The following is a 25758-nucleotide window of genomic DNA, read 5'->3' as shown; positions in this document are numbered from 1 at the left end:
TGCGATTACAAACACCTTCCACCACAACTCCCAACGTATTAGTCCTCTGTACGTCCTGCAGCTTCACGCCGATGTATTCGAGAGTCCTGAGAACATTTGTAAATGGCTGTGTGATTCTTTTAGGTCCGAAAGCGGATGGAACGATATCAAAGCGACTTACATGGATGGAGCCTTCCTTGTGGAGGACGCTTCAACCGACATAGATGTATTTATAACCGTAGCAGAAATTGAAGCCGCGAATTCAACACGAATTTTCATCCTTGAACTTATTACAGAGTGTCTTGAGAGTGTCATATCCGATTTTATGTTCCAATCCGTCATGGCATACTTCGGAAGAGTTGGAGGGAGTAGCTGTGAGAGAGATAGGTCAAGTAATTGGAGGCTGACAAAAGATCAAGAAGCGAGGCGATGCCGTGGAAATAGTGGTTATATGGTTTTAGCTATGGCTAGGCAGTTCATTTCTCTTTCCGATCGGTATTATTTAAAAGGGAAAGAATCGGGGACCCGGTGCGTGTACCGCTACGATTGATGTACCATCCCAAAGGCTCCAGCCATCCCTCATACTCACCGGTGCCGCTATTCCTCATGTCATCTGGGGTCAGGACGCAGTACATTACAGCCTTGGTGGTGCATTCATCTTCCGTGAAAAGCTGGACTTACAAATCCTCCTTCCGCCCTCAAGGATCCAAGAAGCCGTAAAGTTACTGGCTCCATCGTATTCTCCCATGAGCTGCGAGGAGATTGATGGTGAGAAGAGAGCGCTTACTGCCTCCAAAAAGGGTATCTGTATTGTCGACTACACACTCGCATTTCGTGACCGTCCGGACGACTTTGCGCGGCTCAAAGCATTGCAACGGGGTACCAAGTCTGATCCCTATCGCGTTCTTCTCATATCCAACACGATATTCAACTATAATCTCGACGACATCGTTCAAGTATCGCTCCCGCTCTGCCCGGACCTCCCGTTCCCATCGGTACCAGCGTTAGTCCATCTCATGCCCATTCACATACAAAAATGGATCGATGCAGGTTATTCTCCTCAAAGCTGGGCCTTCATCGAAATATGCCAGTATATGTTGGAAAGCGCTATCAATGACTCTTTTTGCGAAGAGGTGGAAGAAGAGTATCACGACGCTGACGACTTGCCAACGAGGCTGAAGGAGATGATAGTTTGTCTTGATGAGCGCGAGAAGGGTTGGGTGTATGATTACTTTCTTCTGGATGGGGAGTCTGATGGGGAGTCTGACGACGAGGCCATTTGGGATACAATCTTTCCTCCTTCGGTTGCGAAGACCGACTCCCATGGTAAGTAGTAGTGGAGATTCTACGATGGAAGGAGCGATATCTTGAGGACTTTGCGAACGATACTGAGCGCCACTGACTCGGATACGTCCCAAAATTAATCTGGAGGAGACGGGGTGATGGCAGCATATTCCTCTGGATATTTGAGAATTTTTTTAAGAGTGGCTAAGACCCTTTGGCGTCTAGGAAATTAAAAGCATGTTCCCTCTGTAATTCTGCCGGAACAAACACCAGACGGTTTACCTACACAGAGACATTTCTTTGGCACAACGACAATAAACTTACTCTCCCTTCTTCGTAGTGATATTAATTCCACTTCCCGTCGATGAGATGGTCATACTGAATGCGATAACAATCAGGACCGACTCTGAGCGGGACGGCCTCTTTAGTGACTGTGAAGTTGGAGCCTAGTTTTTTCTTGCATCGAAACGAATGGATACAACGTAATGTATGCATAATTTACGACGCGGGCACCCTGGACGTGCATAGCGCGAAGTGGCTACCAGATATAAACTGCCCGTTGCGACCCTCAGAAAGTGCGGCTTGCGTAGGCCGGGTCTGCTTTACCACAGTCGGATTGCGATTCAGCGAAGCCTTTGCCTCTTTGACAATAACCGCAGCGATTGTTTCAAGACGTTTGAAACAAGTATTCTCGTTCGTTTCCGTGCACAGGTCGCCAGGGAACAGAGTCCACCGATGGTTCGGTTGAAGAGATCCATTGAGTTCTAAACGAGTGGCAATGGCATCGATGTCCGCAAGGCTGACGACCTGGGGGAGGAAGGACTGCTGAAAGTCACCTAGAGGTACAGAAGGCACACTGAATGTCATCCAGGATAGAATCTCTATGCTCATTCATGGTAGATTCGGCCTGGGTGCTGCTATCGGTGATGTGAGCGTGACGGAGGGTGCAACTTGAGATTACGTGACCACTACAGACAATAACGCCGCATATTCTGACTCCTGAGCTAAATGAGCGGGAACAATGGACAAAGTAAACCTGCACTGTTACAATGTCCGTTGACAATAGCCGTCACAGAGAGAGAGAGAGAGAGAGCGACTTCGAGATTGTTTTGACCTTGAAGCTTGAACCACGTCGAAGTTCGACTTCAACGTTGTGAAGGTACACGATCAACGATTGTCACCAAATCGTGCCACACAGCCAAGGTAGCCGACAGCTTGCTTAATATCACGGGAGGTTTCGAGCTCCACATAGCACGGAACAGTTGGTCGCCGTTAAGTTCTTGTACATTTTTACCTGTTCATTCATTCCTCAAGATTCGTAATAAAGCATGTCAATTTCACAGTTTTCATTGTTAGCCTTCATGCCGTTTGCCACTGTTGTGATATTCCGGTGATACGGCATGTCTCGGCATGCTTAGTAAGATGGAATCCGGAGGAAATGGGGAGAAAGTACTAGATTTAGGAGTAAATAGTATAAATACAGAGCACAGGCAGGGGAAGCTCTTTGTGAGTTTGTCTACCTAGTGACTAACAGCCTAACAGCTGGAGTGCAACTGCATTCAAATCACAATAGCCACAGATCTAAAGGACTGTTTCTACTGCTCACCTCACTGCATTCAACCACGTCATTCTAACATACTGAATACTCATACAAGTAGTGTATGGTAATTATGCGAGTTGAATATTGAATCATGATATTGCTTTTATTCGTGAGTAAAAGATCAGCGGGGCACAAACTACGATGCGTGAAAAAATTGTGAACGACAGCGATCATGACATCTCCACTTCTATGGACGTTGTAACGGTTTTGCGCTCCATGCGTTGGTACACCAACCTATGTGCACTCGTCAGATGTGTTCTCGACAAAAATGCCTCGCTCACCTCTGGAATTTGTCGAGGGGAGCTTCTGCATTGAATAATGGCAGCTCCGAGCCGGGATTAAAAGATTTAATAGGCACCCAACTACTCAGCGGACTAGTGCCCGACTCGTAACTAGCTTCTGACACGTAAAGCAGCATCCCGTCAGGATAAATGTCTATAGGAAGACGAACTATCGATGGTCCTTCGACAGCTCCATCGATATCCATTGAAATATCAGCGGGTGCGAGTACCGGTATGTCAACAGTGACTGATCGCGAAGATCTAGCAAGAGGAAGAACGACAGCACTCAAATTAGCGAGCGACGTGTTTTGATGATACGGTATCGGAAGTAATGTCGTCGGATAGCTGAAACGATATTCAGATGGAACAGAACCTGATTGGTATCTCGATGCCGCAGGAGGGTGTGAGACGGGGAGTTCAGCGAGGCGGGTATCTCTCCACCAAAATCTGTACAAAAGGCACTCTTAAGGATACATGAATGAACAAGGGCGAGGATCTTTGTACCTGAAAGGTGTCTCGCAGTCTCCGATGTCTTGCCCCTTCCACTTAATGACGTCAAGGACATGCAAGATGCCATTCTCTCGCCAACTGCGGTCCAGGATGCAGTCCAGAACAGTATTCGGTGGCAATGGCGACGGGAAACGCGCCATAAGTGGCTTTCCCAGGACTCTGGAACGAAGTATTGTATTTGGAGCTAAAAAGAATAGCTGGTATCAACATGGGCGTATTCAAGAACCTGATAAACTAACCTGTGCCATTACTATTGAGTGATATGGCGAGACATCGCTTGCCAACAGGAACAGGCGCGACGGCCACCCATCCAGTCTCAAGGTCATCAGGTAGGCCATCAGTAGCTGTCCAAGGATCTTCCGAGTTCATCTCTAACAGCTCCGCATACATACACTTGTCTGCCCACTCGTTTGGTTCGTCATGCTTTTTCGATTGTTTCTGTTGCTGATCCTGTTGTTTCGTTCTTGCTTTTCGTTTTCGTTTATTTTTCTTCTTCGTTTGCTCTGATTGCGGGGACGACGCTACACTCGGAGCAGTAGTAATTGGTTGAGGCTCTGACTCAAGCATTGCCGCAAAAGCTCCTACCCCTTCACGAACAACTTCTGTGTGGTCATCCTCGTCCTCGTCGTCCAAGCCGAGACTGAGATCAGCGAAGCTATCGAGTTGTCTTGATGCATCTATCCTTTCAGCGCGGCGCTAGTCATGCAAAAGAGGGTTACGAAGTGAACCTAAATAAAGAGAACGCGGATTGTTGCGTACTCGTTTCTGCTCCTCCAAAGCCTACAGCGTAATTAGTTAGCCAGCTCTCTACCGCGATAAGTAGAGGTACTTTAGACCTCCGAGCCTGCTGGGAGTGCAACTTATCTGTAATTGTTGTCGGAGGCAACTTGAAAGAGATCTTTCGAGCATTGATCGACATGGTGGTCAAGAGAGCAGCAAGTCACGTCGCACGTGTTGTTTTCGCGTTGTTTGTTTCTTAAAGGAATGCCGGAATCTTCAAAAATTAAATACTGGCCAGTTCTGGTAGCGTAAGTGTGTACGACTCGACCCTTCGCGCAACTTGAAGCAAAGTCTAGAATGAGTAAGAGGTAAAAACGCCTAGTGTCTTCAAATTTGATAGAAAGTGCAAGGCTACTACTAAATAAGTAATTCAGCCGAAATTGATAGACAGTTCAGTTCGTTCAGGCCACAGTGACAGTATGCTGAGATTAAATCCGGCCCCTTTACGATTAAAAAAATAGGCATTGGCTTGTCATACGAGGCTGAGTGATTGGCCGTCCTTCGAATATATCTGTTTCCTTAATATCCTACGAACAACGAATAGTGTCCGACTTGATATGGTAATCTACATTTCCCCTGCACTTCTTGGTTGATGATAAAGTGATGGACTACAGCATTTAAATGGATAGCGAAAAAACAGGGGCAGCAGAAATAAGCAAGCTAGGCGCCACGGGAGGCCTTGTCCAGCACTAGTAAAAGAGGGGTGGAATGGGTGCCAGAGGACCAATCAGCAAGCAGAACACGCACCGCTCTCATGTGCGACCTCGCTAAAATCAGTTCCTTGGATCTCTACAGCGATACCGACAAAAGCACGTCGCAGAGCATCCTTGGACGACGCAAACAACATCTTGTCTTTGATCTTCGCATCATCGGGGGACCTTATCAACAGAGATCAGCGTCGATTCAACGACTAAGCATCTAGCATCCTTGCTGTTGATCACAATACCAGCACGACGCGACGCGATATCAGACGATAAGGGTATAAGGAAACTCACCAGGAGAAGAAGCAAATCTTGTTTCGTTTACCCGCGCCCTCTTTCTCGAACTCAAAGTCGTATATGGCCCATCTGCACTCCGTCTCCGGGAGATCACCAATGAAATCGTCGTAGTTTGAAGACTCTGAAGTCTTCTCCACGACAATTTCCGTCTTGTCCTTGTTGATTGCGAAGATGATGTACTTGGTTTTCTTGCCGAGCTTGAGCTCCTGGTACTTTGAGAGGCACTCGGGATTGACGCCGATTCCAGAAGACTACAAAAGGATTACTATTATGACAAAATGGATTCAAGAGATCATACCATGGTTAGATTATACTTTGTAGTGATGAGGTGGTGGTTGAGAGGAAGGGCTTTATATGGGTGTGGCGGTGTTCGAACACTGCATATGTTATCGCGTGCTTCATCTAGGCGCTGTCTAAAATTGGCAATTCACGCCTAAAGCTACCCGAGTATACCAGCTAGGGCACTTACTACGCAAAACGATTTTTATCCGTGTACATACAGTCACTGCGTATTAGGTCTGCGCAATCGGCCTTTATCCCAAAACTCTCGACTAGCGCAGGCGTTCTGACTGTATCGCTGCGGTACTTGGTGTCGCGCAGCTATCTACAGCTATACAAATGATTCGTGGGTAGTCTGACGAGCAACCTCGGAACCGATTCAGAAAATTTTTGCGTGATATATATGCGGGGGGGGGGGGCGTGGAGAAGTCGTGCGCCCAGAGCGAAGCTAGGTTAGAAAAGAGAAAGGGCGATTTTTACCTAGATTCAGGTGACATCAAATCATCGACCTTGCAAAATCCAAGCAAAAGCCAAGCAAAAGATGAAACGATCTCTACAAAAGGAACCTCAACATCTCCACGGTGGAGGCATCACAGAAGCGATTTGACGAAGATGCAGCGGTCAAGAGCACATGGACCGAGCAGCTTAAATACATACAGTCGGGTGGTTTTCTCACAAAAAGAGAAGAGGTTAACGCCATTGTTGTCGATTGCCACATGAAACCGAATCTTTTCTTAGAGTGAGAAACCTCGATGGCGTTTGGCATCCCCTGCGAAGATCGCATTCACAGCAGCTCAAGTACGTGTATCTGTTCATTAAAAACAACGTCAGCCCGCTTGATCAAACAGAAACCAACCAAACACTCGAACCTCTCCCGGGAACAAAGGATCACCCGTAGATGGGATGGGCGGCCTAACGCAACTCTCCCAGACCAGCAAACATGCCTAGAAACGCAATCAACCTAGTCCAAGAGACCCTTATCATCTGGGAAATCATGAGTACTCACGGCTGACTTGCTTCGCCGGATCATCAACAGAATAGGAAAGGCATCTACCATGTTCGTGATGACGTTATGCACCATGCTGGTTTTGGTCGGAAAACACGGCTACCTCCAGCAACAGGCAGGATCAGTCAATAAAAGTTCGCAAGAGACGAATCAGATATAACTGAACTTATTTTTCATTGCTAGACCAATACTGGTGTTGCGATTACCTCGAGAAATTTTTGAAACATTATGCATCAATCTTTTTTGTGGCCATCATCCTTTCGATACTCTAAAGGATAGGCAGATGCGCTGTGCTGATTGCGCGCTTCAGAACGACTCGGATCGCTGAAACAACAAGACACTCTACGGGGTTAACCGCACAAGTCCGCGAGGGACAAATTAATGATCCATTTTGCAAAACCTCTGGATTAGAACTTAAAAAACTAGAGTAAAACCTTAGATGAAGACATATGTTAGATCATGATGTAGAATGAAATTTAGAAACGCACCGCGACTATTCATAAAGATAATTCCGGCATAACATAAACAGATCAAGCTAGACGCCACAGGTCACCGAGGTGTTTCGCCTCCGCTTCTCGAGCGACGGGCATCCTCTTGGGGTCGGCGAGAAACGCTGCTATCCCTGGGAATAACGTCAAGTGAGCCATCGCTTCTCCAACTTTGGGCTCGATGTCGTTGATAAGGGTCTGGCGTTAGAACAGGGGTGCCTCGTTCGAAATCCCGCTCCCGGGCAAGTGACTCACGGGGAGGTGTATGCACCAACAAAAGATGCTGGTAATGACGAGAATCAGAAACATAATACACAGGCAGCTTTTCGTCACCAACCTGAGCCGATGTTAAACCTATTAGATTGACAGTACTTTGCCTATGCCTTAAGTTTAGACCCGGAGTGTCCCTCGGCGACGGAAGTACGAGTGTCGCTCGTCTTGCACGTGGGGACTGAGTGTCTTCGGGAGCGTTTCCGCTCTGCGTATCTTCTGTCTGTACTTGATCCTCTGACTGGTCGGAAGCATTGTTGTCTGAGGGTGACCGCGCGATGATGTATACACCCGCAAAAGTGGCTGCACAGCCGTATAGGAATGTTACAATTTGGTGGAAGGACGCCTTTTGGAAGTCGCCGTACAGTAGCGCAGATCCTACGATGGCTGAAAGGTTGAACAAAACAAACTGAGTGGGTATGACGATCTGCGGTGATAGCTTTGAGTCAAGCAAGAAGGAACCTCAAGAGACAATCAACCTTGCTATCGAACCTCATCAAGGCGCGATTCAGGTATCTGATTTGCCCTATGCCTGTAACTGCAAGAACCTTGTCAAGCGTAAGTCAGGTGTCCTCTAGGTGGAATGTCGGATTACTCACAAGAAGGACTGGGTATGTGATAGGGCTTGCGAACATTTCTATCCACTGCATCGTCAGTAGGGTGGATATGGCTTTTGTTGAAAGAACAGTAAAGCCCCCTGCTTTATGTTAAATTCTCGATAAATGTTACACAACCGATCTACTCACCAAAAAGAGCACATAAACCTACGTCAATGGTAACCCATCGTCGACCCAGAGTTCCTTCGGATAAAATGGAAAGTATTATTGATCCAGCGACGTAAATGCATGAGTAGACGATGAACGGAGTTTGTGATATAGCTTTCATCAGACCGTCGGGATCAAGACGTGTATCGGAAGAACTGGAGGCAAGCACTACTGTTACAGCTCCAATGATAGCGAGTAGTATCCCAAGTATATCGCGCTTTATAACGGTCAGCACGTCTTTTCCTTGTTAGTCGAGTAGACATGACCACCTTGCGAAATTGTTCCCGGAGTAAGAGGGGAGCAAAGAAACAGTTAGCAATGAGAGCAAACTTTGAGTGGTGTGAGCTCAAGAACACATTTAATTACAGTTTGCTTACAGTTCCCAGAGGTGCAACAACCGAAGCAGGCGCCCAGGCATACGATATGAAGTTGCCTGAAGGGTCACTCAGGGTGAGGGTAATTCCGATGTAGACAGTTAGTTACCTATTTCACCAACGTTCATGAGGAGAAAACCAGACCACCTAAACAAACAAATGATAAGCCTCCTTCGACAAGAGCGAGTGAGAGAAACTCACCAAAGCTTGGATTTCAGATAATCGCCTTCATTCTGTTCAAGCTCCTCAGCGCGACCATTCTCATTGAACTTATTTTGTTGAGGCGACGCGTTTCCCTCGACCACTACATCGACTGGAATTTCCACCATAGGCACCTTCGGTCTTCTCCCAAACCTAGGCCGCGACAAGAATTCAGCAAAGCTTCGTTTGTGTGGCTTTCGGGGGGAAGGAGATGATCCGTAATTCGTCTGGCCATTCGGCGACATCAACGGTACCGTCTCTGGATACCGAAAGATATCTGATTCGTCATCTGGGCGCACCACACCCACCGCTTCTGCCTCCTGGTCTTCATCCCTTTCGTTGAGACTTGGACCAGAACTATGACCGTCATCCTGAGGTTTTGCTGCGCCATCCTTCCCAAAATTGTTTAGTGAGGATAATTTCTCAGCATCTAATCGTTTGTGCGCGAGCTTTTGCACATTAAGAGCCAATGAAATGAGGACATTTCCGGCTATCGCGACTGAGATGCCAATCACGGTCGGTGTGTTGATGTAGAGTTGTCCAGGATCCATGGTATTGCCAGTAGGAGGACGGATAAGAAAAGGAAGAGAGGTTGTCTCAGCCTTCCAAGAAGCGAACCCGCCTCACTGTTGACCTTCGTGCAGGTGAGGGTCTGCGTCCAACGTTCGTCCCAGGCGTCAACTCGGCGTCGGGTCCCGGACCGGCCCTGTTTGGTCATGCATTTAACGAAACTTTCTTGCCTGATCCTTTCTTCTTCTCCAACTATCATCGTCTCCTACAGTTTTCAACTTCATCCTCCATTCTCTTTCGGTGAGTATTACTTCTGTCTCCATTTTTTTCATGATGAGCTCTTTAGATGACGAGTCTGAGCCATCAGTTCCAAGTTTCTTGGTTTCTGTTGAACGAGACGACACCCACAAAATTTTTACCATTCATGCTTTCCTGAATTTTCATTATTCTTGTCGATTCTAGAAGACAGATAACTAACTGTGTCTTCTTCCAGCTTATCTTGCCTTCATATGCCTCCTGTCGATGATGACTGGTCAGACTCTGATGATGTTCTCGATGAGATCGAGACCTCTGTGACCTTGGGTGTACCAGATGGTCAGATTAGTTCCCAGACAGATCTTTCCGATGCTGCTGTATCGCGCTTGGGTGGTCTTCCTGTAGGTTAGCTCTACACATGTATCGTCGATAGAATCTCAACATGTTTGAAGGCATTCCTTGCTTCGCGTGAACCTTCTTATTCTTCAGTCGCAGTGCAAAGTTTGCAGCAGTCCGATGGAGCTTCTTGCCCAGATGTGGTGTCCTTTTGAAGACAGTCCCATGGATAGGGCGCTGTATATCTGGGGCTGCGCAAGGGCGCAATGCCAGAAGAAGGATGGGAGGTGAGTTTCGGTGTGTATTGTTATGGTTCCCCAACAAGTATATCCTCACCTCGCCCGCCAGTATACGCGCTTGGAGAGCCTTGCGATACAATGCGGAATATGCTGCAAAACTAGAGAAGAAGCGAGAGAAAGAGAAAGCCCGAGCCGAAGCGAAGAAAGAGAAATTGCAGAAAGCGCCCCTCAGTAATCCATTTTCAGTGCGGTGTTTTACCCCCCTTGACATGAAACACTACTAACGACCAGTCCAGATGAGTGCTGCTTCCACAGCACCAAATCCAGTTTGGCCTTGGATCGCATATTTTTGGTGGAACTACACCTGCAGCGCCGGCGACCCCATCCGAAGATCACTGAAGCTTTCTGATGAGGAGGGCGATTCGGATGATGAGTCTTCGTCGTCTGAGCACTCTCTGCTCACTGCTATGGCTTCTGCTACTCTGGAGGATTCGCCATGGAGGCAAACTCTTTCCTACCCACCCCAATACCTGAAAACATTTTCCGAGTACATCGCCCCCGAATCGAAACCCAAAATTCCCTCTGGAGCTCAAATAATCGATGACGCCGATGATTCAAAGGGGGGTAAGGACATTGGATGGTCCGAAAAATACGAAAATTCTTTAGACGTTGACCATGTCTTCGAGCGATTTTCAAATCGAGTAAAACATGAGCCTGAACAATGCATACGGTAATTACCACATTTTATTTTCTTATTCACTCTTGTTGAGCATCTTTCTCTAGCTACGATCTGAACGGTGTACCACTGCCATTCTCAACAGATAAAGTATTCGACCTCTTATTCCCTGCTCCTATTACTCCCCCATTACCGGTGACAAAACCCGACTTTACGGTTGTTCCCACCTCCAAAAGGACGTACGACCCTTCATCGCTTCCTCCTTGCCCCAGCTGCCGATCGAAACGTGTATTCGAATGTCAGCTGATGCCCAATACTATCAATGTCCTCCGCGATGGCTCAGCGGACTGCGACGAAGAACATGTCTGATGAGGAGCGGCGGAAGGCTGTCCAGCAGGACGCTAAAAGGCGGTGACGGCAATCAGTGGTATGGACTGGGGAACTTGTATGGTGTTCTCTTGTGAAAAGGACTGCTGCACGGAAAATGGGCAAGATGCTCGGGAAGCTTGGAGGGAAGAGCACGTCCTTGTCCAATGGGATGTTTAAAGGCGAAACACTGTTTTCTAGTTAAATTAAATTAGGCGTCTGTTCTCGCCTTTGAACTGCATCTTGGCGACAAAGCCTCCTTCAACCTTTGTGGAACAGGCAAGGTATCCTGCTCATTACCTACCGTTATTTGAATAACGTCATTCAGGCCGGTCGGGTGTCCTGAAGAAGTCGGAAAGAAACGATAATTCTGTATCATAAATACCACAGAGCCGAACCGTCCGCATAATATATAATAAGACACTCAAAGCATTTTCTGTGCTGCAGCCGCTAGCAACACTATGAGCACAGTGAGAATTAAGAGAATGATGGCCCATGCTGCATATGATTGCATACGAGTCAATACGTATACACTGATGTGCGCTGAAGGACTCACAAAAGGATGACGAGGAAGAATCCGGAACAGTTACAACCCTGACAGAATTATCCGCACTTCCAGAAACGAAAAGGTGTGAATCGGGGCTGAATGATATTGTAGTCGGAGGGAACTCGTGGGCTTTCAGGATCGACACAACAGGCTGGAATGGGGCATGAACACAGAGGTCTGGGGAAGGAAACAGTGTCTTACAGTCAACGTATTGGCATCCAACAACCCAATGGACAAGTCTGATGAACCAAAGCCCAGATATTGCCCGTCGGGGCTGTATGCAACAATCAATCACGATCTCAAACCATAGCAGGGCAGGAAGACATACCTGATATCGAAGCAGGTCAACGCACGGTCTCCAATTTTTCGGACCTTGTCAACAGTCCATGTTTCCGTATCCCACTTGCACACAAAGGCTTGCCGAGGCATAGACCTGCTCTTCCGCGAACGGACAGGCGTCGTGTTGACTGCCGTATAGAAAACATTGCTATCTTTAGGATGATATCTATGTTCGGCACCATGGAAGATCACTTCGAATGTGTGGATAATAGTGCGTACCGTCCACTTCGGAAAGTGCCTCCCGAGACACCGTTCAATGAATTGGGAAACTCTACAGTTCTCTGGAGTTTCAGTTCAGGTATTGCAGTCGCTTTTAGCTTGCCCTTCTTCTTGTTCTTAGAAGGTGATGACTTGTGTTGTTTTGATGGAATCGAGTAGATAAGTAATTCCGCGGTAGTGACAGCGACCATCTATTCGGAGTCAAAGTTTGACTAGTGAGAATAAGGATAGGCGTACTGTATCCTTGACGATTGCAACGTCATATATTTCCTTCGCGGTAGAGATCGGTGTCGCGCGTAATGTGAGCGAAGGCAGCGACATGAGGTGAATCTAGCATGACAGTGTCAAATATACGAGACATAAACAGCAAGGGGTGGGCGAACGATGTTAGGACCTGCGGCCGCAACGAGGGAACCGTCTTCTGATAGAACTGTTACTTTCTGTGTTGACGACAATGTTAGCCCTACCAGAGGTACATCTGTGAAAATATACCTGAAATTCCTCTATGCTTTCTGAGTCCAAAGTTCCTTGCTTTCGAAGAAAGTTGAACCTGATGCTAAGTTAACACAAAATTTGCGCGAAGACACTGTCACATACTTGTGGTTCTTGATAGCGAAAGCGCGACAGTTCTCATTCTGACCCTTAGCTACGAGATCCTCGGTACTGTTTGCTCCGCATACAAGGGTCCTGGACTGTTTCCCGACAAGAGTGAACAACTGAAACAGAGAACGTGTTGACCATACGGACCTGAACATTGGTTGCCATGCTCATTGGAGCATCCTCTCCTGCCTCGAGCTCGAACTCGTCGAGCATGTCGACAGAGCGGTCCTCTCCGACATGGTACAGTCTCTGGACGTACGGTCAGGATAGCTAGTTTCACGCAACGCGTGTAGTACGTACTAGTTTGTTTTTGATACCGCTACGCGAGGCACCTCCACCACCGCCTAGGACGAGTTCGTTGTTTGATATGAATGCAGAAGAATATACTGGAAATGCCTGGAAATTGTGGGCCGTGTGGTGGGCGCGCATTTTGGAAAGTCAAAGTTAAGAACACGTCTGTACGTGGTATCACTGCGGTCCGACTGCCGTTTCTGTCAAATGCCCCTATTACTGAAATATTGCCTACAACCACCAAAAAAATAAATTACAGCAAATGTACATAGTTATATAAAGTCTAACTAATCATAATCATCTTCTTCTACCAATTTTCGTTTGACGCCATTCGTGGCAGGCTCGTCTACCAGTGCAGTTTGAACTTCCTCCATCGCATCACTGCCCTCCTCATCGTCGCCTGCGAACAGTTCTTCGTGGTCCTCTATTTCACTTCCTTCCTCTGCATTGTCCCCAGCAGGCGTACCCATGTCTGCTGCAGTTTGAATGGCGCTAATCGGGAACGGTGCCTCCTCAACATAAGGCTCTTGCGACATGGTCACAGACGAAGCGGCGTCGCCTTGTTCAGGATACGAAGGTATAGCGGCAGGCTCCATGTCTTCATCCTCATCCTCCGACTCGGACTCTTCAATCTCCTCTACCTCTTCATCATACAGCTTCACTCCGGGCGGAGGCTTATTAGGAACGAGATCAAAGTCAATGGCGGTAAGGCAATCCGATGCCTGGGGTAGACGAACACCAAAGACTTCGGGTACTGCAGGAAGAGGCATAGCATTTGTCTGCGAGGCCAGTGTCATGATGTACTGCAAGAAAAAGCACGCGTCAATGAGAAAGATTATCACCGCTGCTAATGATTACTCTACCTCCTTTGGTACACGTCCACCAAACTCCCAGCCCACACGCGCCTGGACTGCAAGGACGACATCATCATACTCGACTTTATCCTGTCGTCCTGCATGCTCTGCATAGACACGAGCATCAGTGAGAACGTGTTGGGTGTATCGGTTGGAAAATTCAAGCAGCTGATGCAGCACACCAGGTTGAGCATCTTGCACCCCAGGCGTTGAGGAAAGTAGCAGAGCAATAGCCCTTGCAGTTGGTGGTAGATTATCAACTGTACGCGCAGAGGACATGATAGAGCAGAAGTGCCGAACCCGAGTCGGACAATCGGCCGAACGATTGGAATCTGTCAGCGGTGGAGTACCTCTCACGTGCCCTTCAATTGAAACTCAGATCCCAGCCTTTCGTTTGCCGTCGTCGTCACTTCCCCTTGTCCTTCATGTTCCGTCTTGCTATTGCTCGCACCGCCCTCAGTTCTGCTCGTCCCGTAGCATCACTCGCGGCCCTCAGACCTGTTCTTGCTCGGGGTTATCATGAGAAAGTGATCTCGCACTATGAAAGGCCTAGAAACGTTGGTGGAACTTCCGCACCCGGTCTGGACCGCCTTATCTGATAATTTTTCTATTTCTTTCTCCATAGGTGGGTTCCCTCCCTAAGAATGACATAGATGTTGGCACCGGGCTCGTAGGAGCTCCTGCGTGAGTATTTTCTTTTCTCCTGACGTTGTGTGTTCCCTGTCTCACATGTCTTGGCATTAGTTGCGGCGATGTGATGAAACTCCAAATTCGCGTTGATGAAAACGGTATCATCTCTGATGTCAAGTTCAAAACCTTTGGTTGCGGTAGCGCCATTGCATCAAGCTCGTATATGACCGAGCGCGTTAAGGGTCTTTCTCTTGAGGATGCCGGCAAAATTAAAAATACCGAAATTGCCAAAGAGCTTTGCCTACCTCCCGTCAAACTTCACTGCTCCAGTAAGATTTCTTTTCTTCTTCAATTCACACCTTACTCAATGTGTCCCTATAGTGTTGGCTGAAGATGCCATCCGGTCAGCAATTCGGGATTACCGGTCCAAGCGCGACACCCTACCTAATCCGAAGCAAAAAGGATTCATCGATGTGACGCAGAGTACTGCTACCGGTGAAACTGTTGCTACAGCTCACCCCGGCCAAGCATAAACACTTCTAATATTTGCGATTCCTCCGTTGTTATCATACCTTGCATTTTGGAAGTTTCCTTACCATCTTACTTAACTGTAGGTAGTTCTTTTTTCTGTAGCATTTGTAACATTATCCGCATCTTCAAAAAGTGACTTGTTCAAGTATTCGATGGTTGATAGAAATTGATGATAATCATCGTATCGTGGATAGTATAAGCTCGGACACCGTGTACACCCATGGTCAAGTACCCTTCTGACCTACAAATGAGAAGCTCCCAGCAGCAAACCATCTCTCATTAGCCTCCTTTACGCGCTGGGCAGCAGCTGCCCTATTCGTAAGTTCAAATCCTTGTATAGAGGTCAGCGGGTTGCAAGATAAGACAGTCAAAAATACAAACCTTGTGCTGGTGTAACACTCAATGAAGTTGCAGTTCCTGAATCCGAAACTTGGGCGGCACGAGTCAATGCAGACGTACGTAACCTATTGGCTTTGGATAATTTGGCTACACAGAAAGATCAGCAAACGGCTTTCGTCATCTCCCGGACAAATTGTAGGACTCACCTCTGCTGTTAGCTTCTCCCATGCCTGCCCGGACTTTACCAGTACCAGCACCGATCAAACCCAACCCCTTGGTCTGATCAAAGGCACCCACTTCCTGTTCCACCTCTCCGAAAGCCATGCGATTCTGCAGCTTCCGTAATTCTGTCTGCGCATAGGCTTCTTTGGCCTTTCGTGCCCTGGAGAGAAATTAACGTCAATCAGCCAGACTTGCGTCATCAAGGCGCTTACCGTTTCCCGCCTCTTCGTTTTTTTGGTCCGTCCCCTGGAACTGGTAGAGCTTTCGTCACCTTGGAGGGAGGAGGAGCGGCGAGGACGATCGATATGCTTTTCAATTTTGTCACGTAATGATTCACCGTAACTTCCTGTCTATTCATTAAAACGGTTCCGGAGAAGAGGTGGAAGGACTAACCATCCCGGCGCTGACGTTCCAGGTCCATACGAGCTGCCAAAACGGACTTTGCCCCAATTGTGCGTTGTATTTTGAGCTGATATTCTGGTGGTGTTTGTGTCACAAGTTCAGACTGGAATATGAATCCTGTATGCCGTTTTTGCGTAGCTGTTGAAAAGCCAGCCGTTATTTTCCTCTGAGCGCCGAGGAGCTTCGACCGACAACCTGATCAGACGTAATGCCGCAGCTGTGAGTGAGAAAGAAACGTACATGAACATTGCAAGCCGGCATTTTCGCCAATGCGCTGAGGCCGCCCGCAACACCTAGGAGTTTCGCGGCTGTAGTGGTGCCAACAATTGCTGAAAGATTGGGTGCCAAGACGTTCATTCTAGAACTGACGTACATGAATATCTGAGAACATTTTTAGTCCTGATAACGCAGATACAAAGGTGTGGAGCATACCTTTTTCCGGGCCTCTTCCAAACGGTCTGCAAGGTCACAGGCCCGCCGGACAGCCTCCCACTGGGCGTCGGTTAATTGCTTGCCTGACGTTGTTGTGGCAGTGACGACGACACTCATAATTATAGCTGGAGGCAGAACGCCGGATAAGTCGACTTTCGTAGGGTCCTACAACACTCAATAAACTTCAAATGACGAATACAGGGATGAAGGTGTTCACCTCGTTATTCGCAAGAACGCGCACAGAACGAATGTACATTGCCGGGTCAGTCACTAGTTGTTCGAGCTCAGGAAACTTTGGGGCATAATGGTCTCGAATGAACTGTATGCAAATCAAAACATTGCCACTGGGTAAAAAGCGAAAGTCGGCCTGCCTTATGAACGACCATTATGTCGTTTTCAACATCAACAGAAAGGTTGTTGGCTTGGACAATGAGTGTGTATTCAGGATTCATATGGGCGGGCAACGCCATAGCTTCGGGTGTGCTAGGATTTGCCTGGTATTTTTCGATTTCCTGAACATCAAGTGAGCAAAGATACTACAACTGCCGTTGATAAACACACCTTTAAAAGGTCGGTCATTCTCTTACTCCCATCAAGTTTAGCAATATTGGTCACGTCCTCAACGCTGCCCAGTTCCATCTGTTGCACGTCTTCAGCGTCAAGTTCTTCTGCCGGTTTGACGCCTCCAGCAAGAACCAGGCTGCCCACTGCTTGTTGGCCTTCACCGGCCTCCTCTTCATTGTCGTCCGTTTCAGCATCGGAACCGGCGTCATCTGCCTTTCTCTTCAAAGGATTGGAATTTGAGACTGACTTGACGGAGATTTTTCTCTTCGTATTCTTCTTCAGCATCTGAGAGTCCATCAAGGTCGGCAAGCAGTTCGTCGGCGAGGCCACTCATGGTTGTCGTAAAGTTGCCGAGCTGGGAATTGCCGTACTGGTACTGATCGATCACTGCTTTTGACTGAACAGAAATCTAAGCCGACCCTCAGCCTAGGCTCAGCCTGAGGCCACTACGTTCTCTGTCGGTTGCTGGGGACAGCGCTCGGGTACCCAAGAACATCCTTCGTACGGGGCCACAACACGTCGCATGCAAGTAGTCCTTGTTGATTCTGCTGTCTTGTCTCGAATATAACTTGCACTCAGTCAGAATCACCTGATGGCGAAGATTGTGGACGGTGGCGATCTGCCTGTGGAAGTTTGCGAATTTATTTTTCGTTTTCTTTCGTTAGAAGGGCTCAGAAATGCAGCGTTGGCGTCACGCTCGTTCAGATGGATGGCCCAGCCCCATCTCTTCCAATCATTTTCCCTCGTTGCCAACAATGACCGGGATGCCATGCTCCATTTTCTCAAGACGGGTCAACGGATCGGTCTGGCGGATACCATCCAGCGTTACGATTTCTACAGCTCACCGCGTATCGCATCATTTGTTCAGACGTGCAAAGTGGAGTTCGTGACTTGGCCAGATCATGATTTCGAGCCAGTCTTTGACAGCCTTTGTGCCCATCTCGCTGATTTCTCCGAGCTCGAAGAACTGTCTCTTACGAATGTGGTTATCGCTCCACAACGTGCCCGAGACATCTCCCAGTGTCGTCCCCTAAAACGTCTGTCACTTACCGCTTGTGCGATTGTCAGTCTTGCAGACAGTGATCTGCAGCGCAAATGGTCCACACAGAGCCTACATGTCCGTTGTTTCGAGGATCCCCGTTTGCGTGCTCCCCAACATTGGTTATCTATAATCAATATCAGCACTCTATCTACCCTCCATCTACACTCCAAATGGTCTTCCCTTGACGCTTTAGAGGAGATCACCATGATACAGGAATTAGCGGCGTTGAAATCCATCACCCTCCAAGGCGACGAGCAGGTGGTCAAATCTGAGCTTCTACCCCTTGCACTCTCAAAGTGTCCAGGTTTGATGGAGTTGTGCATTCTGCCATCTTCTCGAGGTCCTCACGCGCTCACCATTCTTCCTCCACCATGCACCGTTCCCCTTTTAGCCTACGACGGGCCGCATTACCTGCTTAAGTCTCTCTTGGAGGAGCAGAGACAACTGCGGCATATCAGGGTGATGGGTGATAGATGGGGTAGGACATGCGACATGTTCGACCTCTTGCAAGATCTGCCTATGCTGCAAACTTGTGCCCCGGATCTCCAGTCGATGCAGCTTCGCGCCTTCCCTACCAAAGCGTTATGTGGATCCATTGCATCATTATTTCCCCGGCTTCGCTCCCTATCTTTCGTACTTCCCTTACAAACCCAGGCTCAGGAGCCAATGTATGCATTGACTAAAGAAGTAAGTCCGTTCCGTGATCTATTCAGTGTTTTAGTAGTCATTTCGTGTTCACGTCTTCGTGCAGCCGTTCCATCGTGCACTCCTGAACATGGTCCTGTCTCCAGACCTTCAACATCTTGTCATCATCTCCATGATAGCATCGGATTATGTTGAAGGCCGCGAAGTGATAGATACCCTTACGGGGAAATATCCCGCGTTGCGGAATGTGTATTTGCACTTCCCAGACAACTATTGGATGACTTGGGTGAAATCTTCCCGTCTAAAGGGGCAGGGAACACAAAGGGGGTTTCTTTCTACAGGTTATCTCAGTGTTCGTTACGACTGGTTCTAATCTCTTGGGTTTATGGTTGACTCGTTATAATGGTCTTTCTCATTTTGGTACTCAGCAATTCACGGTCTATCGCATTATTAATCGAAATGAAATGAAAACCCGCGTACGGTCGCATGATATGACCTGGCAATTCCCCATACAACTGTGGTGTATGTTGATCCAGCTCCGCGGTGCTCTCTCAGGCCGTATGCGTAAAATTTTGTACCTGCTAGCTCCGGGATCGCAGTTATGCCCAGTTGGAATCCATGCCTTTTCCGTGCTTTAACGGTCACTGTAGGGTAAGTACATACGCCGTTTTACCTCTGTGGACTGGTGTTCCGCGGATCACCCAATTCCATTCCCTCTCGAGCCTTAACCGTACATCTGCTAACTCCTCACTCCTAGAATGGGATATTTTAATCCGCTTCATTGGTACATATGCTGTGAGTACATCTGGACGCCATCATCAACTCATTTTTATCCACTGTTTTGTTCTCACCCCATTAGGATCAGGAACAAAGTACAACCGCACGTTCGTGATCGATAAGTAATACTAATTCTTGTGAATTCTTTCCATGAAAGCTTTACAGTGATTCGAATTCATACGATCGTTCTTCTTTTCGATCGACGGCATGCGGCTAGAAGTGCGCGCGGTGCAGGCACACTCTGGGAATCTCACTCGTTAGAACCGCCAGAGTCGGTGCATTATGCCACACTACGCTTGAACAATTCCCCCGCAGCCTACCTTGGCCTCGAATGAAACTGGACCGCAAGGACTAAGTATGGACGATAAGGTGCTATTTGTGAAGCACCCCGAAAACTGTACCAATCACACATGCAAGTACGTCCGGCCGACCCCACGGCAAACTTAGGTTACCAGGTTTATCCCAAAGGTTAAACTAAACACCTCGGAAGAAAGCGATTCTTCCTCCGTCTTAACTTCGCGTCGGGACCAGTGAGTCCATTGCACCTTTCTTTGGAAGAAGTCTGATCGACAATCGAAGGGCATCTTTTTCCAGCTTTTCCCCTCTTCTTCCCCACACCGAAGAACTGGACGGCGTCAGTTTGTTGCTCACGGCGAAAAGCGCACTGTCTGCCTGCCGGACTAAATGCCTTCGGGTCGCACAATGGACAGATTACGTGACGTAATTGGTTTGTGGATATCCTCATCGATTGTTCTCATGTTCAGACTTTGACCCCTGCTACATCTCACCGTTCCGCGCAAAGATAAAGTTAATATTATCTTTTTTTTTTTTTTCAAAATAGAGGTTCCTACTCCGATGATTTCAAAATAGGAATCGTCTGTGCTCTCCGACTTATGGGTGTCCTCAATACTAAATGAGACATTGGGGAACAGAGTTTTTAATTCCACCAGGTCTGCATCCGTAGACTTCAAGTCCAATGGCTCGAAGTAAAATGACAAGACTGCAGGACCGGAGTGACCCCCGTGAAGAAAGAACTTAGGTATCCCAAACTACAAAATCTGTACGTCACAACTAGGCCCGGGTTGCAAGGTGTGAAGGATACCTATCAGCCAATGCAAATCCCCTATTTCCTTATGTTTAGATTCAATCCACTCGTCTCCCGTTCGAGACGTGAGTGCAGACACATCCCATGACCGAATAAAGAATAGATAGTCAAAGCTTCAGCGTGTATTGCTTCTAAGAAACGATAAATATCGGAGAGCAGTAACAGAACACGGTTGTATGGGTGTAGCATTATTGGAATACAATATCCTACCTGTACAGAAGTCACGATACATACATGCTATATGAGGATGTATACAAACGTATATGCGCTGTCCTTGAATGAAAAAAGAGAATGTAACGGGGTTGTCTGAGGGTTCAAGCTATAAATCAGGTAGTAATATCGGGTATAACGCACTACCAGTATGACCTGCGGATGACATTATCCATTGACCGAAAGGATCATGAGACGACGAGTCGGCAAGGGTGATAGCGAATACAATGCAGGTATCAAACGCGCATGGGGCTTCCAGGGTCCACGATTGCGTCTTGCCGTAAAGACGCATTGTTGAAGGGTTTACCAGCCAGCGGACTACTCGCACCGGGGACTCGTTTATGTCTCCGCCCCAACAATGTCGCGCTATCCATATCAAGCTCAAATATTCCGGGTCCTGCCCGTCGTGTTTTTGAGCTTGGAGACGTCGACACAGCAGCGGAAACATTGCTAGCGCGTTGCGCGTTGTCAGTCGCTACGGAAGATGACGCCTTGATACGCTGAATATCTTCCTCTTCTTCCTCTTCTTCCTCATCGTTTTCGTTAAGTCCCTGCAAGAATCCACGTGCGCCTGCTCCACCTCGACCCTTGTACTTCCGCCGGCGAGCTCCTTCTTCTTCCATGCGATGTACGGCGTAAGTGATGTCGAAGGCCTCTTTAAGGGTAGCTAGGCCGGGACTGCGACCTTCAACGCGGCCTCCGCGAGCGGCTGATAATAATGGAGAGTCGAGCGGTGCCGATAAAGGAGGATTGTTATAAATGAATGGCGTGGGAGGTGGTGGTGGTGCAGGAGCAGCGTTACACCAAGGATGGGCAAGAAATTCGTCAATGGTATAACGTTGCGCGGGATCAACGCAGAGCAGATGTTGAATAAGATCTTTGGCTATGAAAAGGGTAAATGTGCATGTTTTGGTTGAATTCCAGAAAGCTTACCGCTGGCGCTGATATCATCCCACCACGGACTCAAAAAAGTGTAATACCCTCGTGCGACCTTTTCTGTCAAGACACCGATGCTCTCGTCGTAGAAGGGAGGAAATCCGCACAATAGCGTGTACAAAACACATCCCAAAGCCCACATGTCAACGCTTTTGCTGTATCTTTCATCTTTAACGATCTCCGGCGCAGTATAACCAACTGTACCGCAAGGCGTCATCGTCTCTTCGTTCCAAACAACTTTGCTTAGACCGAAATCAGCAATTTTGACTCTACCGATGCCGCCACCGCCTACGCCAGGTATGAATTCGCCCTCGTCTTCTTTCTCCTCATCATAAGGCCGGTGAACTGGTTGCTTCGAAGGTATTATCGGAATTCGTTCGAACAGTAGATTTTCTGGCTTAATGTCACGGTGGACAACACCACGTTCTTCGTGCAGATACCGAATACCCTGAGCAACTTGCAAGATAACGTGCCGTGACAGATTTTCGGAAAAGTAGGTTAATTTGACGATTTGGTGGAAAAGTTCGCCACCCTCCATCACTAGATGCAGTAAGCGTCAGCAATGCATTGCAACAGAAAACGTATCTCACGTTCAAGGACAAGAAAATAGTGTTCAGGCGATTCAGAGAAAGACACGAGCTTGACGATAGCAGGATGGTGTGTCCCGCGCATGATTTGGACCTCTGCAACCAAATTCGATAAGTTAAATGAACCCCTATTGGTTGGAAACGCACCTTTGAGGATGTTTGCGCGCTGGTAGAAGAAGAGTCAGGATTTAACACTATGAAAAACAAACACAGAAGAGATTGAACAACGGCACCTCTGTTACGCGAGGCTTCTTCTTGAATTTCGGGTTGAGATGCTTATCTCCATCCTAAATGATGGAGTAAACCCACGCGTAATAGACAAAGGAGTCAGTTGGAGGCAAGATGGGGGATGGAAGAGATGGAAAACAGAAGGCGTGCACTCACCTGAGACGCGGTAAGCTCATATTTTCTGACCACTTTCACTGCGAAAATTCTGTCAGAACCTTGAGCTAATCGGACACAATGCCCATACCAGCTACGTTCTTCTGCGTCGTCAAGTCGATGGCCTTGTATACGTTTGAAAAGGCACCACTGCAGATAATGTGAACATGGCGTTTAATACCAACGTTAAAACGGACGTACTCTCCCATCTTTTCGATGAGCTGGAAGTTCTCAAGACCCTTGTATGTGGGCATTTGAGCCTTTGCCTCTCGTTCTTCCTGAACAATAATCTGGGCTGCCTCCCGGTGTGCTACTTCAGCGTTCTCTTTTTCTATATGACGTTTTTCGGGTACTTTATGTTGCTGGTCATGTTGGGTAGGAGCACGTTGTGATCCTGGGGCTGAAGTTTCGTCGTTTCGAGCCTGCTGGTGGTGGTGATGATGTTTTCCATGTCGAATGAGGTCTAGAAGGTCGTTCACTATGTGAGACAGCGGGAGCATCAAAGAGGAGTCTTACTCTTGAAGGCGTCGACGACGCCAGTCGCAGATGAGGGCATGGTGGTGAGATGAGGAAGGTCTGTTGGAGTCTGATGACTGTATTTACCGATGAGGAAATCCGGTGGCAGATTGACGTCACCCGTCGCTACGTCATTTTCAAGCCTCTCGACCATAACATTAGTTTACATAGTCACTATTCAACTAGAAAATTCCAAATGCGACTCCAAGTCATATATCTCTTCGTTCATCTTCTCCCTCAATGCACCTCTCGCGTTCAGCCTGTGCAATTTCTAATCAGTTTTTTAGAATCATCACTTTTGTATTCGACATACAGAGCAACTGTCAAAGGAGAATATTAGCTAAATGGATATGCGAAAAATGGAGGGGACCAACTAGTTGAAAACACCGAGATTCCGGATAGGTTCCAATGTACCAATACCCTGCGGCGAACACGCAGTTAGATGCTGGCATTCGCTAGATATCTAAAGCTTCACCATCGCAGCTGGCTGGGTTGTATGACATGAAGAATAAAGCAGATCGTCTGTGATATAGTAACCAACAAGCCTCGTGCAGCAGTGTACAGTCGTAGCCGTTTCAGGACCGTTCTCGTTCTAAACGTCGATCTTTCAGTCCCCCATAGTCTATAAGATCTTGGTTCTTACTGTCGGATGTCGGATCGCAACAGGGCGAATATCCACCAGTAATATGCGCACATCACAACGTCAGAAAACATGGCTGGCCCGTAAGTCCAGTATATCTATAAACTTGTTATTTACTGACCTCTAACTCTGAAAGGGAAACATAGTACCATCCGATTTGAGGGTGTATTGAAAGTATACAACACTGTATCGAAGAGGATCAGTTGCAAACTACACAATCTTTTATCGACCTACCAATTCCAGCCGCTTATAAAATTCGCACCATTAGTGGGATGATGATGGACTGTAACGCTATATTCACCAAATGTACCCTGTTGAACACAAAACCTAGCTTGATGTTAGGACGTGATAGGCGAATCGAAGAGCGATACTAACCAAGGCTCCTAGCATCCAGTGGCCATTCGGACGAACTGTGTATATTGATATTGTCATCATCTCAATATATGCTAAAATGCTCACGAAAGTAGATTCTTGATAGAAAAAACAGCTGGATCCTAGACAACCATACTCGATCAAGCCTCAATAAAAGGAAGAGCGGCAGCAGTCACTGACAAGAAAAAAACAATGCACATGATGATATTGTCTGCAGTCATGAAGCTAAGGGATTGCCGTAAGTTTTGAGCTGATCGATACCACTCCACTCACAGAGAGTATGCATCCAAGAAATCCATTGCTTTGACATCAGCTGCGAGAAACTAATAAGATGCCATAAGCCCCAGAGAGGAATAGAGTAGGGAGAAAACGTGCCAAGAGCGATCGAGCAACTACTATATGCAACGCCGTGCTTGTGCAATTCAATAGACTACATACACTTTAGATGTCATGCTCTGGAGATGGGATAATGCTTACAATAAAACCGCGACCTGTGATGAGAATTAATTTACTAAACGCGGTCCATGGTAGCATGGGGACTTACAAATACGCGCACATACCATCGATCCTTGTCGTAGTCTCTGTAGTACTGCCACGTCTGAACTAATATCACACCGAAGAGGCTGAAATGTTCATCTGCCTAGGCCCGAAAGCTAATTAAATGCCGATACATACAAAATTGACAAAACGAATCCTGAAGAAATTTTAATAAATACGATTAGCATCATCCGAAGGTGAACACTCACCCCAGAAGGGATATTCAAAAGTCGGAGAGGAAGCAAACATTTCAAGTCAAGCTGGGGGTGGTAGTTTGAAACACGAGAAGCAACTCTTTAATGGTGCGTTTTCTAACTTGTACTAGTAAGCATCTTCCGAAATAGACGCTTCATCCGGAGGTAGATACCACCACCATCAATTTGCGAGTAACCTGCGGGTAGGCTGCGGAAACACTGACATCTTTAGCCGTATAAGACAAGTACAATGTATGAATAACTTCCTGGCAAGGGTCACCGATAACGACTGGTGCGGGCGTTGCGCTGGATCGGCAAGAACATGTTTGTTGTTCACAATTTACTGGCAATCCCCACCCCCGTCTTCATCTACAAAATATATGTTTATCCGGCATCCAAGGACGTTTTGGTACAAGTATAGAACTGGGTTTCCATTGGAACATGAGCGCCCCGATTATACATACTAACGTCCGTGTCCGTCGCGCCAGCGTATCAGTAGTTTTCAATTCGGCGGATTGCACGTGTAAGACTCGGAGCTTTTGCAAACCCCATTCCAATGCTGAGATGAAGTAGACACCAATAGGAATATGATCCTTGCAATTTGAACAATGTTGCTGGGGATTTTCATTCCTGGCGGCAGATTCGAGCAA

General features: G+C 47.4%; 13 protein-coding genes across 13 annotated transcripts; 4 read left to right on the top strand and 9 right to left on the bottom strand.

Moving 5' to 3' along the window:
* Positions 1–319: 319 nt before the first annotated feature.
* Positions 320–1313, top strand: EV420DRAFT_1473823 (uncharacterized protein; the record flags this gene model as incomplete). The annotated part of the gene is made up of 2 exons (XM_060469175.1): positions 320–507; positions 545–1313. 2 exons carry the CDS (start codon positions 320–322, stop codon positions 1311–1313), a joined length of 957 nt encoding a protein of 318 aa, XP_060338333.1.
* A 448-nt stretch (positions 1314–1761) lies between these two features.
* EV420DRAFT_1473822 (uncharacterized protein) lies at positions 1762–2130 on the bottom strand (the record flags this gene model as incomplete). The annotated part of the gene is made up of 1 exon (XM_060469174.1): positions 1762–2130. One exon carries the CDS (start codon positions 2128–2130, stop codon positions 1762–1764), a length of 369 nt encoding a protein of 122 aa, XP_060338332.1.
* Positions 2131–2752: 622 nt separating this feature from the next.
* Positions 2753–4746, bottom strand: EV420DRAFT_1502628 (uncharacterized protein). Its single transcript, XM_060471132.1, has 6 exons — positions 4484–4746; positions 4414–4434; positions 3894–4350; positions 3649–3838; positions 3145–3591; positions 2753–3097 (listed from the first exon to the last, which is right to left on the bottom strand). The coding sequence occupies exons 1-6, from the start codon at positions 4571–4573 to the stop codon at positions 3034–3036; spliced, it is 1269 nt and encodes a 422-aa protein (XP_060338331.1). The 5' UTR covers positions 4574–4746; the 3' UTR covers positions 2753–3033.
* On the bottom strand, positions 4718–6098 carry EV420DRAFT_443771 (actin depolymerizing factor). Its single transcript, XM_060482146.1, has 4 exons — positions 5731–6098; positions 5430–5683; positions 5182–5312; positions 4718–5123 (listed from the first exon to the last, which is right to left on the bottom strand). The coding sequence occupies exons 1-4, from the start codon at positions 5731–5733 to the stop codon at positions 5095–5097; spliced, it is 417 nt and encodes a 138-aa protein (XP_060338330.1). The 5' UTR covers positions 5734–6098; the 3' UTR covers positions 4718–5094.
* Positions 6099–7128: 1030 nt separating this feature from the next.
* On the bottom strand, positions 7129–9450 carry EV420DRAFT_443794 (magnesium transporter NIPA-domain-containing protein). Its single transcript, XM_060482147.1, has 10 exons — positions 8815–9450; positions 8723–8760; positions 8617–8672; positions 8509–8568; positions 8222–8456; positions 8075–8175; positions 7955–8023; positions 7543–7902; positions 7206–7488; positions 7129–7151 (listed from the first exon to the last, which is right to left on the bottom strand). Exons 1-9 carry the CDS (start codon positions 9363–9365, stop codon positions 7267–7269), a joined length of 1692 nt encoding a protein of 563 aa, XP_060338329.1. The 5' UTR covers positions 9366–9450; the 3' UTR covers positions 7129–7151; positions 7206–7266.
* A 383-nt stretch (positions 9451–9833) lies between these two features.
* On the top strand, positions 9834–11376 carry EV420DRAFT_1616772 (programmed cell death protein 2; the record flags this gene model as incomplete). The annotated part of the gene is made up of 7 exons (XM_060475163.1): positions 9834–9980; positions 10069–10202; positions 10264–10406; positions 10446–10884; positions 10938–11154; positions 11189–11218; positions 11239–11376. The coding sequence occupies 7 exons, from the start codon at positions 9834–9836 to the stop codon at positions 11374–11376; spliced, it is 1248 nt and encodes a 415-aa protein (XP_060338328.1).
* EV420DRAFT_443756 (WD40 repeat-like protein) lies at positions 11255–13374 on the bottom strand. Its single transcript, XM_060482145.1, has 11 exons — positions 13202–13374; positions 13049–13150; positions 12899–12993; positions 12794–12851; positions 12685–12741; positions 12539–12631; positions 12302–12492; positions 12072–12248; positions 11945–12017; positions 11753–11894; positions 11255–11694 (listed from the first exon to the last, which is right to left on the bottom strand). Exons 1-11 carry the CDS (start codon positions 13328–13330, stop codon positions 11621–11623), a joined length of 1191 nt encoding a protein of 396 aa, XP_060338327.1. The 5' UTR covers positions 13331–13374; the 3' UTR covers positions 11255–11620.
* Positions 13375–13405: 31 nt separating this feature from the next.
* EV420DRAFT_1502613 (transcription initiation factor IID, 31kD subunit-domain-containing protein) lies at positions 13406–14442 on the bottom strand. Its single transcript, XM_060471131.1, has 2 exons — positions 14056–14442; positions 13406–13995 (listed from the first exon to the last, which is right to left on the bottom strand). Exons 1-2 carry the CDS (start codon positions 14323–14325, stop codon positions 13480–13482), a joined length of 786 nt encoding a protein of 261 aa, XP_060338326.1. The 5' UTR covers positions 14326–14442; the 3' UTR covers positions 13406–13479.
* Position 14443: 1 nt separating this feature from the next.
* On the top strand, positions 14444–15379 carry EV420DRAFT_1502611 (FeS cluster assembly scaffold IscU). The gene is made up of 4 exons (XM_060471130.1): positions 14444–14603; positions 14672–14730; positions 14791–15005; positions 15058–15379. The coding sequence occupies exons 1-4, from the start codon at positions 14472–14474 to the stop codon at positions 15207–15209; spliced, it is 558 nt and encodes a 185-aa protein (XP_060338325.1). The 5' UTR covers positions 14444–14471; the 3' UTR covers positions 15210–15379.
* On the bottom strand, positions 15380–17537 carry EV420DRAFT_1502608 (uncharacterized protein). The gene is made up of 11 exons (XM_060471129.1): positions 17414–17537; positions 17164–17385; positions 16974–17114; positions 16820–16921; positions 16603–16767; positions 16411–16551; positions 16158–16351; positions 15981–16076; positions 15753–15928; positions 15589–15693; positions 15380–15538 (listed from the first exon to the last, which is right to left on the bottom strand). The coding sequence occupies exons 1-11, from the start codon at positions 17498–17500 to the stop codon at positions 15432–15434; spliced, it is 1536 nt and encodes a 511-aa protein (XP_060338324.1). The 5' UTR covers positions 17501–17537; the 3' UTR covers positions 15380–15431.
* Positions 17538–17758: 221 nt separating this feature from the next.
* EV420DRAFT_1473815 (uncharacterized protein) lies at positions 17759–20547 on the top strand (the record flags this gene model as incomplete). Its single annotated transcript, XM_060469173.1, has 9 exons — positions 17759–18895; positions 18960–19194; positions 19453–19504; positions 19576–19648; positions 19713–19737; positions 19796–19905; positions 19946–20046; positions 20086–20160; positions 20472–20547. 9 exons carry the CDS (start codon positions 17759–17761, stop codon positions 20545–20547), a joined length of 1884 nt encoding a protein of 627 aa, XP_060338323.1.
* Positions 20548–21181: 634 nt separating this feature from the next.
* On the bottom strand, positions 21182–23405 carry EV420DRAFT_1685386 (Pkinase-domain-containing protein; the record flags this gene model as incomplete). The annotated part of the gene is made up of 9 exons (XM_060479272.1): positions 21182–21828; positions 21879–22421; positions 22472–22564; positions 22616–22634; positions 22678–22755; positions 22853–22890; positions 22941–22999; positions 23051–23312; positions 23366–23405. 9 exons carry the CDS (start codon positions 23403–23405, stop codon positions 21182–21184), a joined length of 1779 nt encoding a protein of 592 aa, XP_060338322.1.
* A 418-nt stretch (positions 23406–23823) lies between these two features.
* Positions 23824–25347, bottom strand: EV420DRAFT_443141 (uncharacterized protein). The gene is made up of 13 exons (XM_060482144.1): positions 25285–25347; positions 25124–25225; positions 25053–25071; positions 24938–24980; positions 24855–24868; positions 24753–24807; positions 24651–24700; positions 24558–24602; positions 24465–24499; positions 24381–24415; positions 24307–24332; positions 24240–24251; positions 23824–24189 (listed from the first exon to the last, which is right to left on the bottom strand). Exons 2-13 carry the CDS (start codon positions 25161–25163, stop codon positions 24129–24131), a joined length of 435 nt encoding a protein of 144 aa, XP_060338321.1. The 5' UTR covers positions 25164–25225; positions 25285–25347; the 3' UTR covers positions 23824–24128.
* Between the last annotated feature and the right edge of the window lie 411 nt (positions 25348–25758).

Source organism: Desarmillaria tabescens (genome assembly GCF_030435595.1).
Source record: "Desarmillaria tabescens strain CCBAS 213 chromosome Unknown EV420scaffold_2, whole genome shotgun sequence".
NCBI lineage: Eukaryota > Fungi > Basidiomycota > Agaricomycetes > Agaricales > Physalacriaceae > Desarmillaria > Desarmillaria tabescens.
This window is presented reverse-complemented; position numbering and strand designations above follow the sequence as displayed.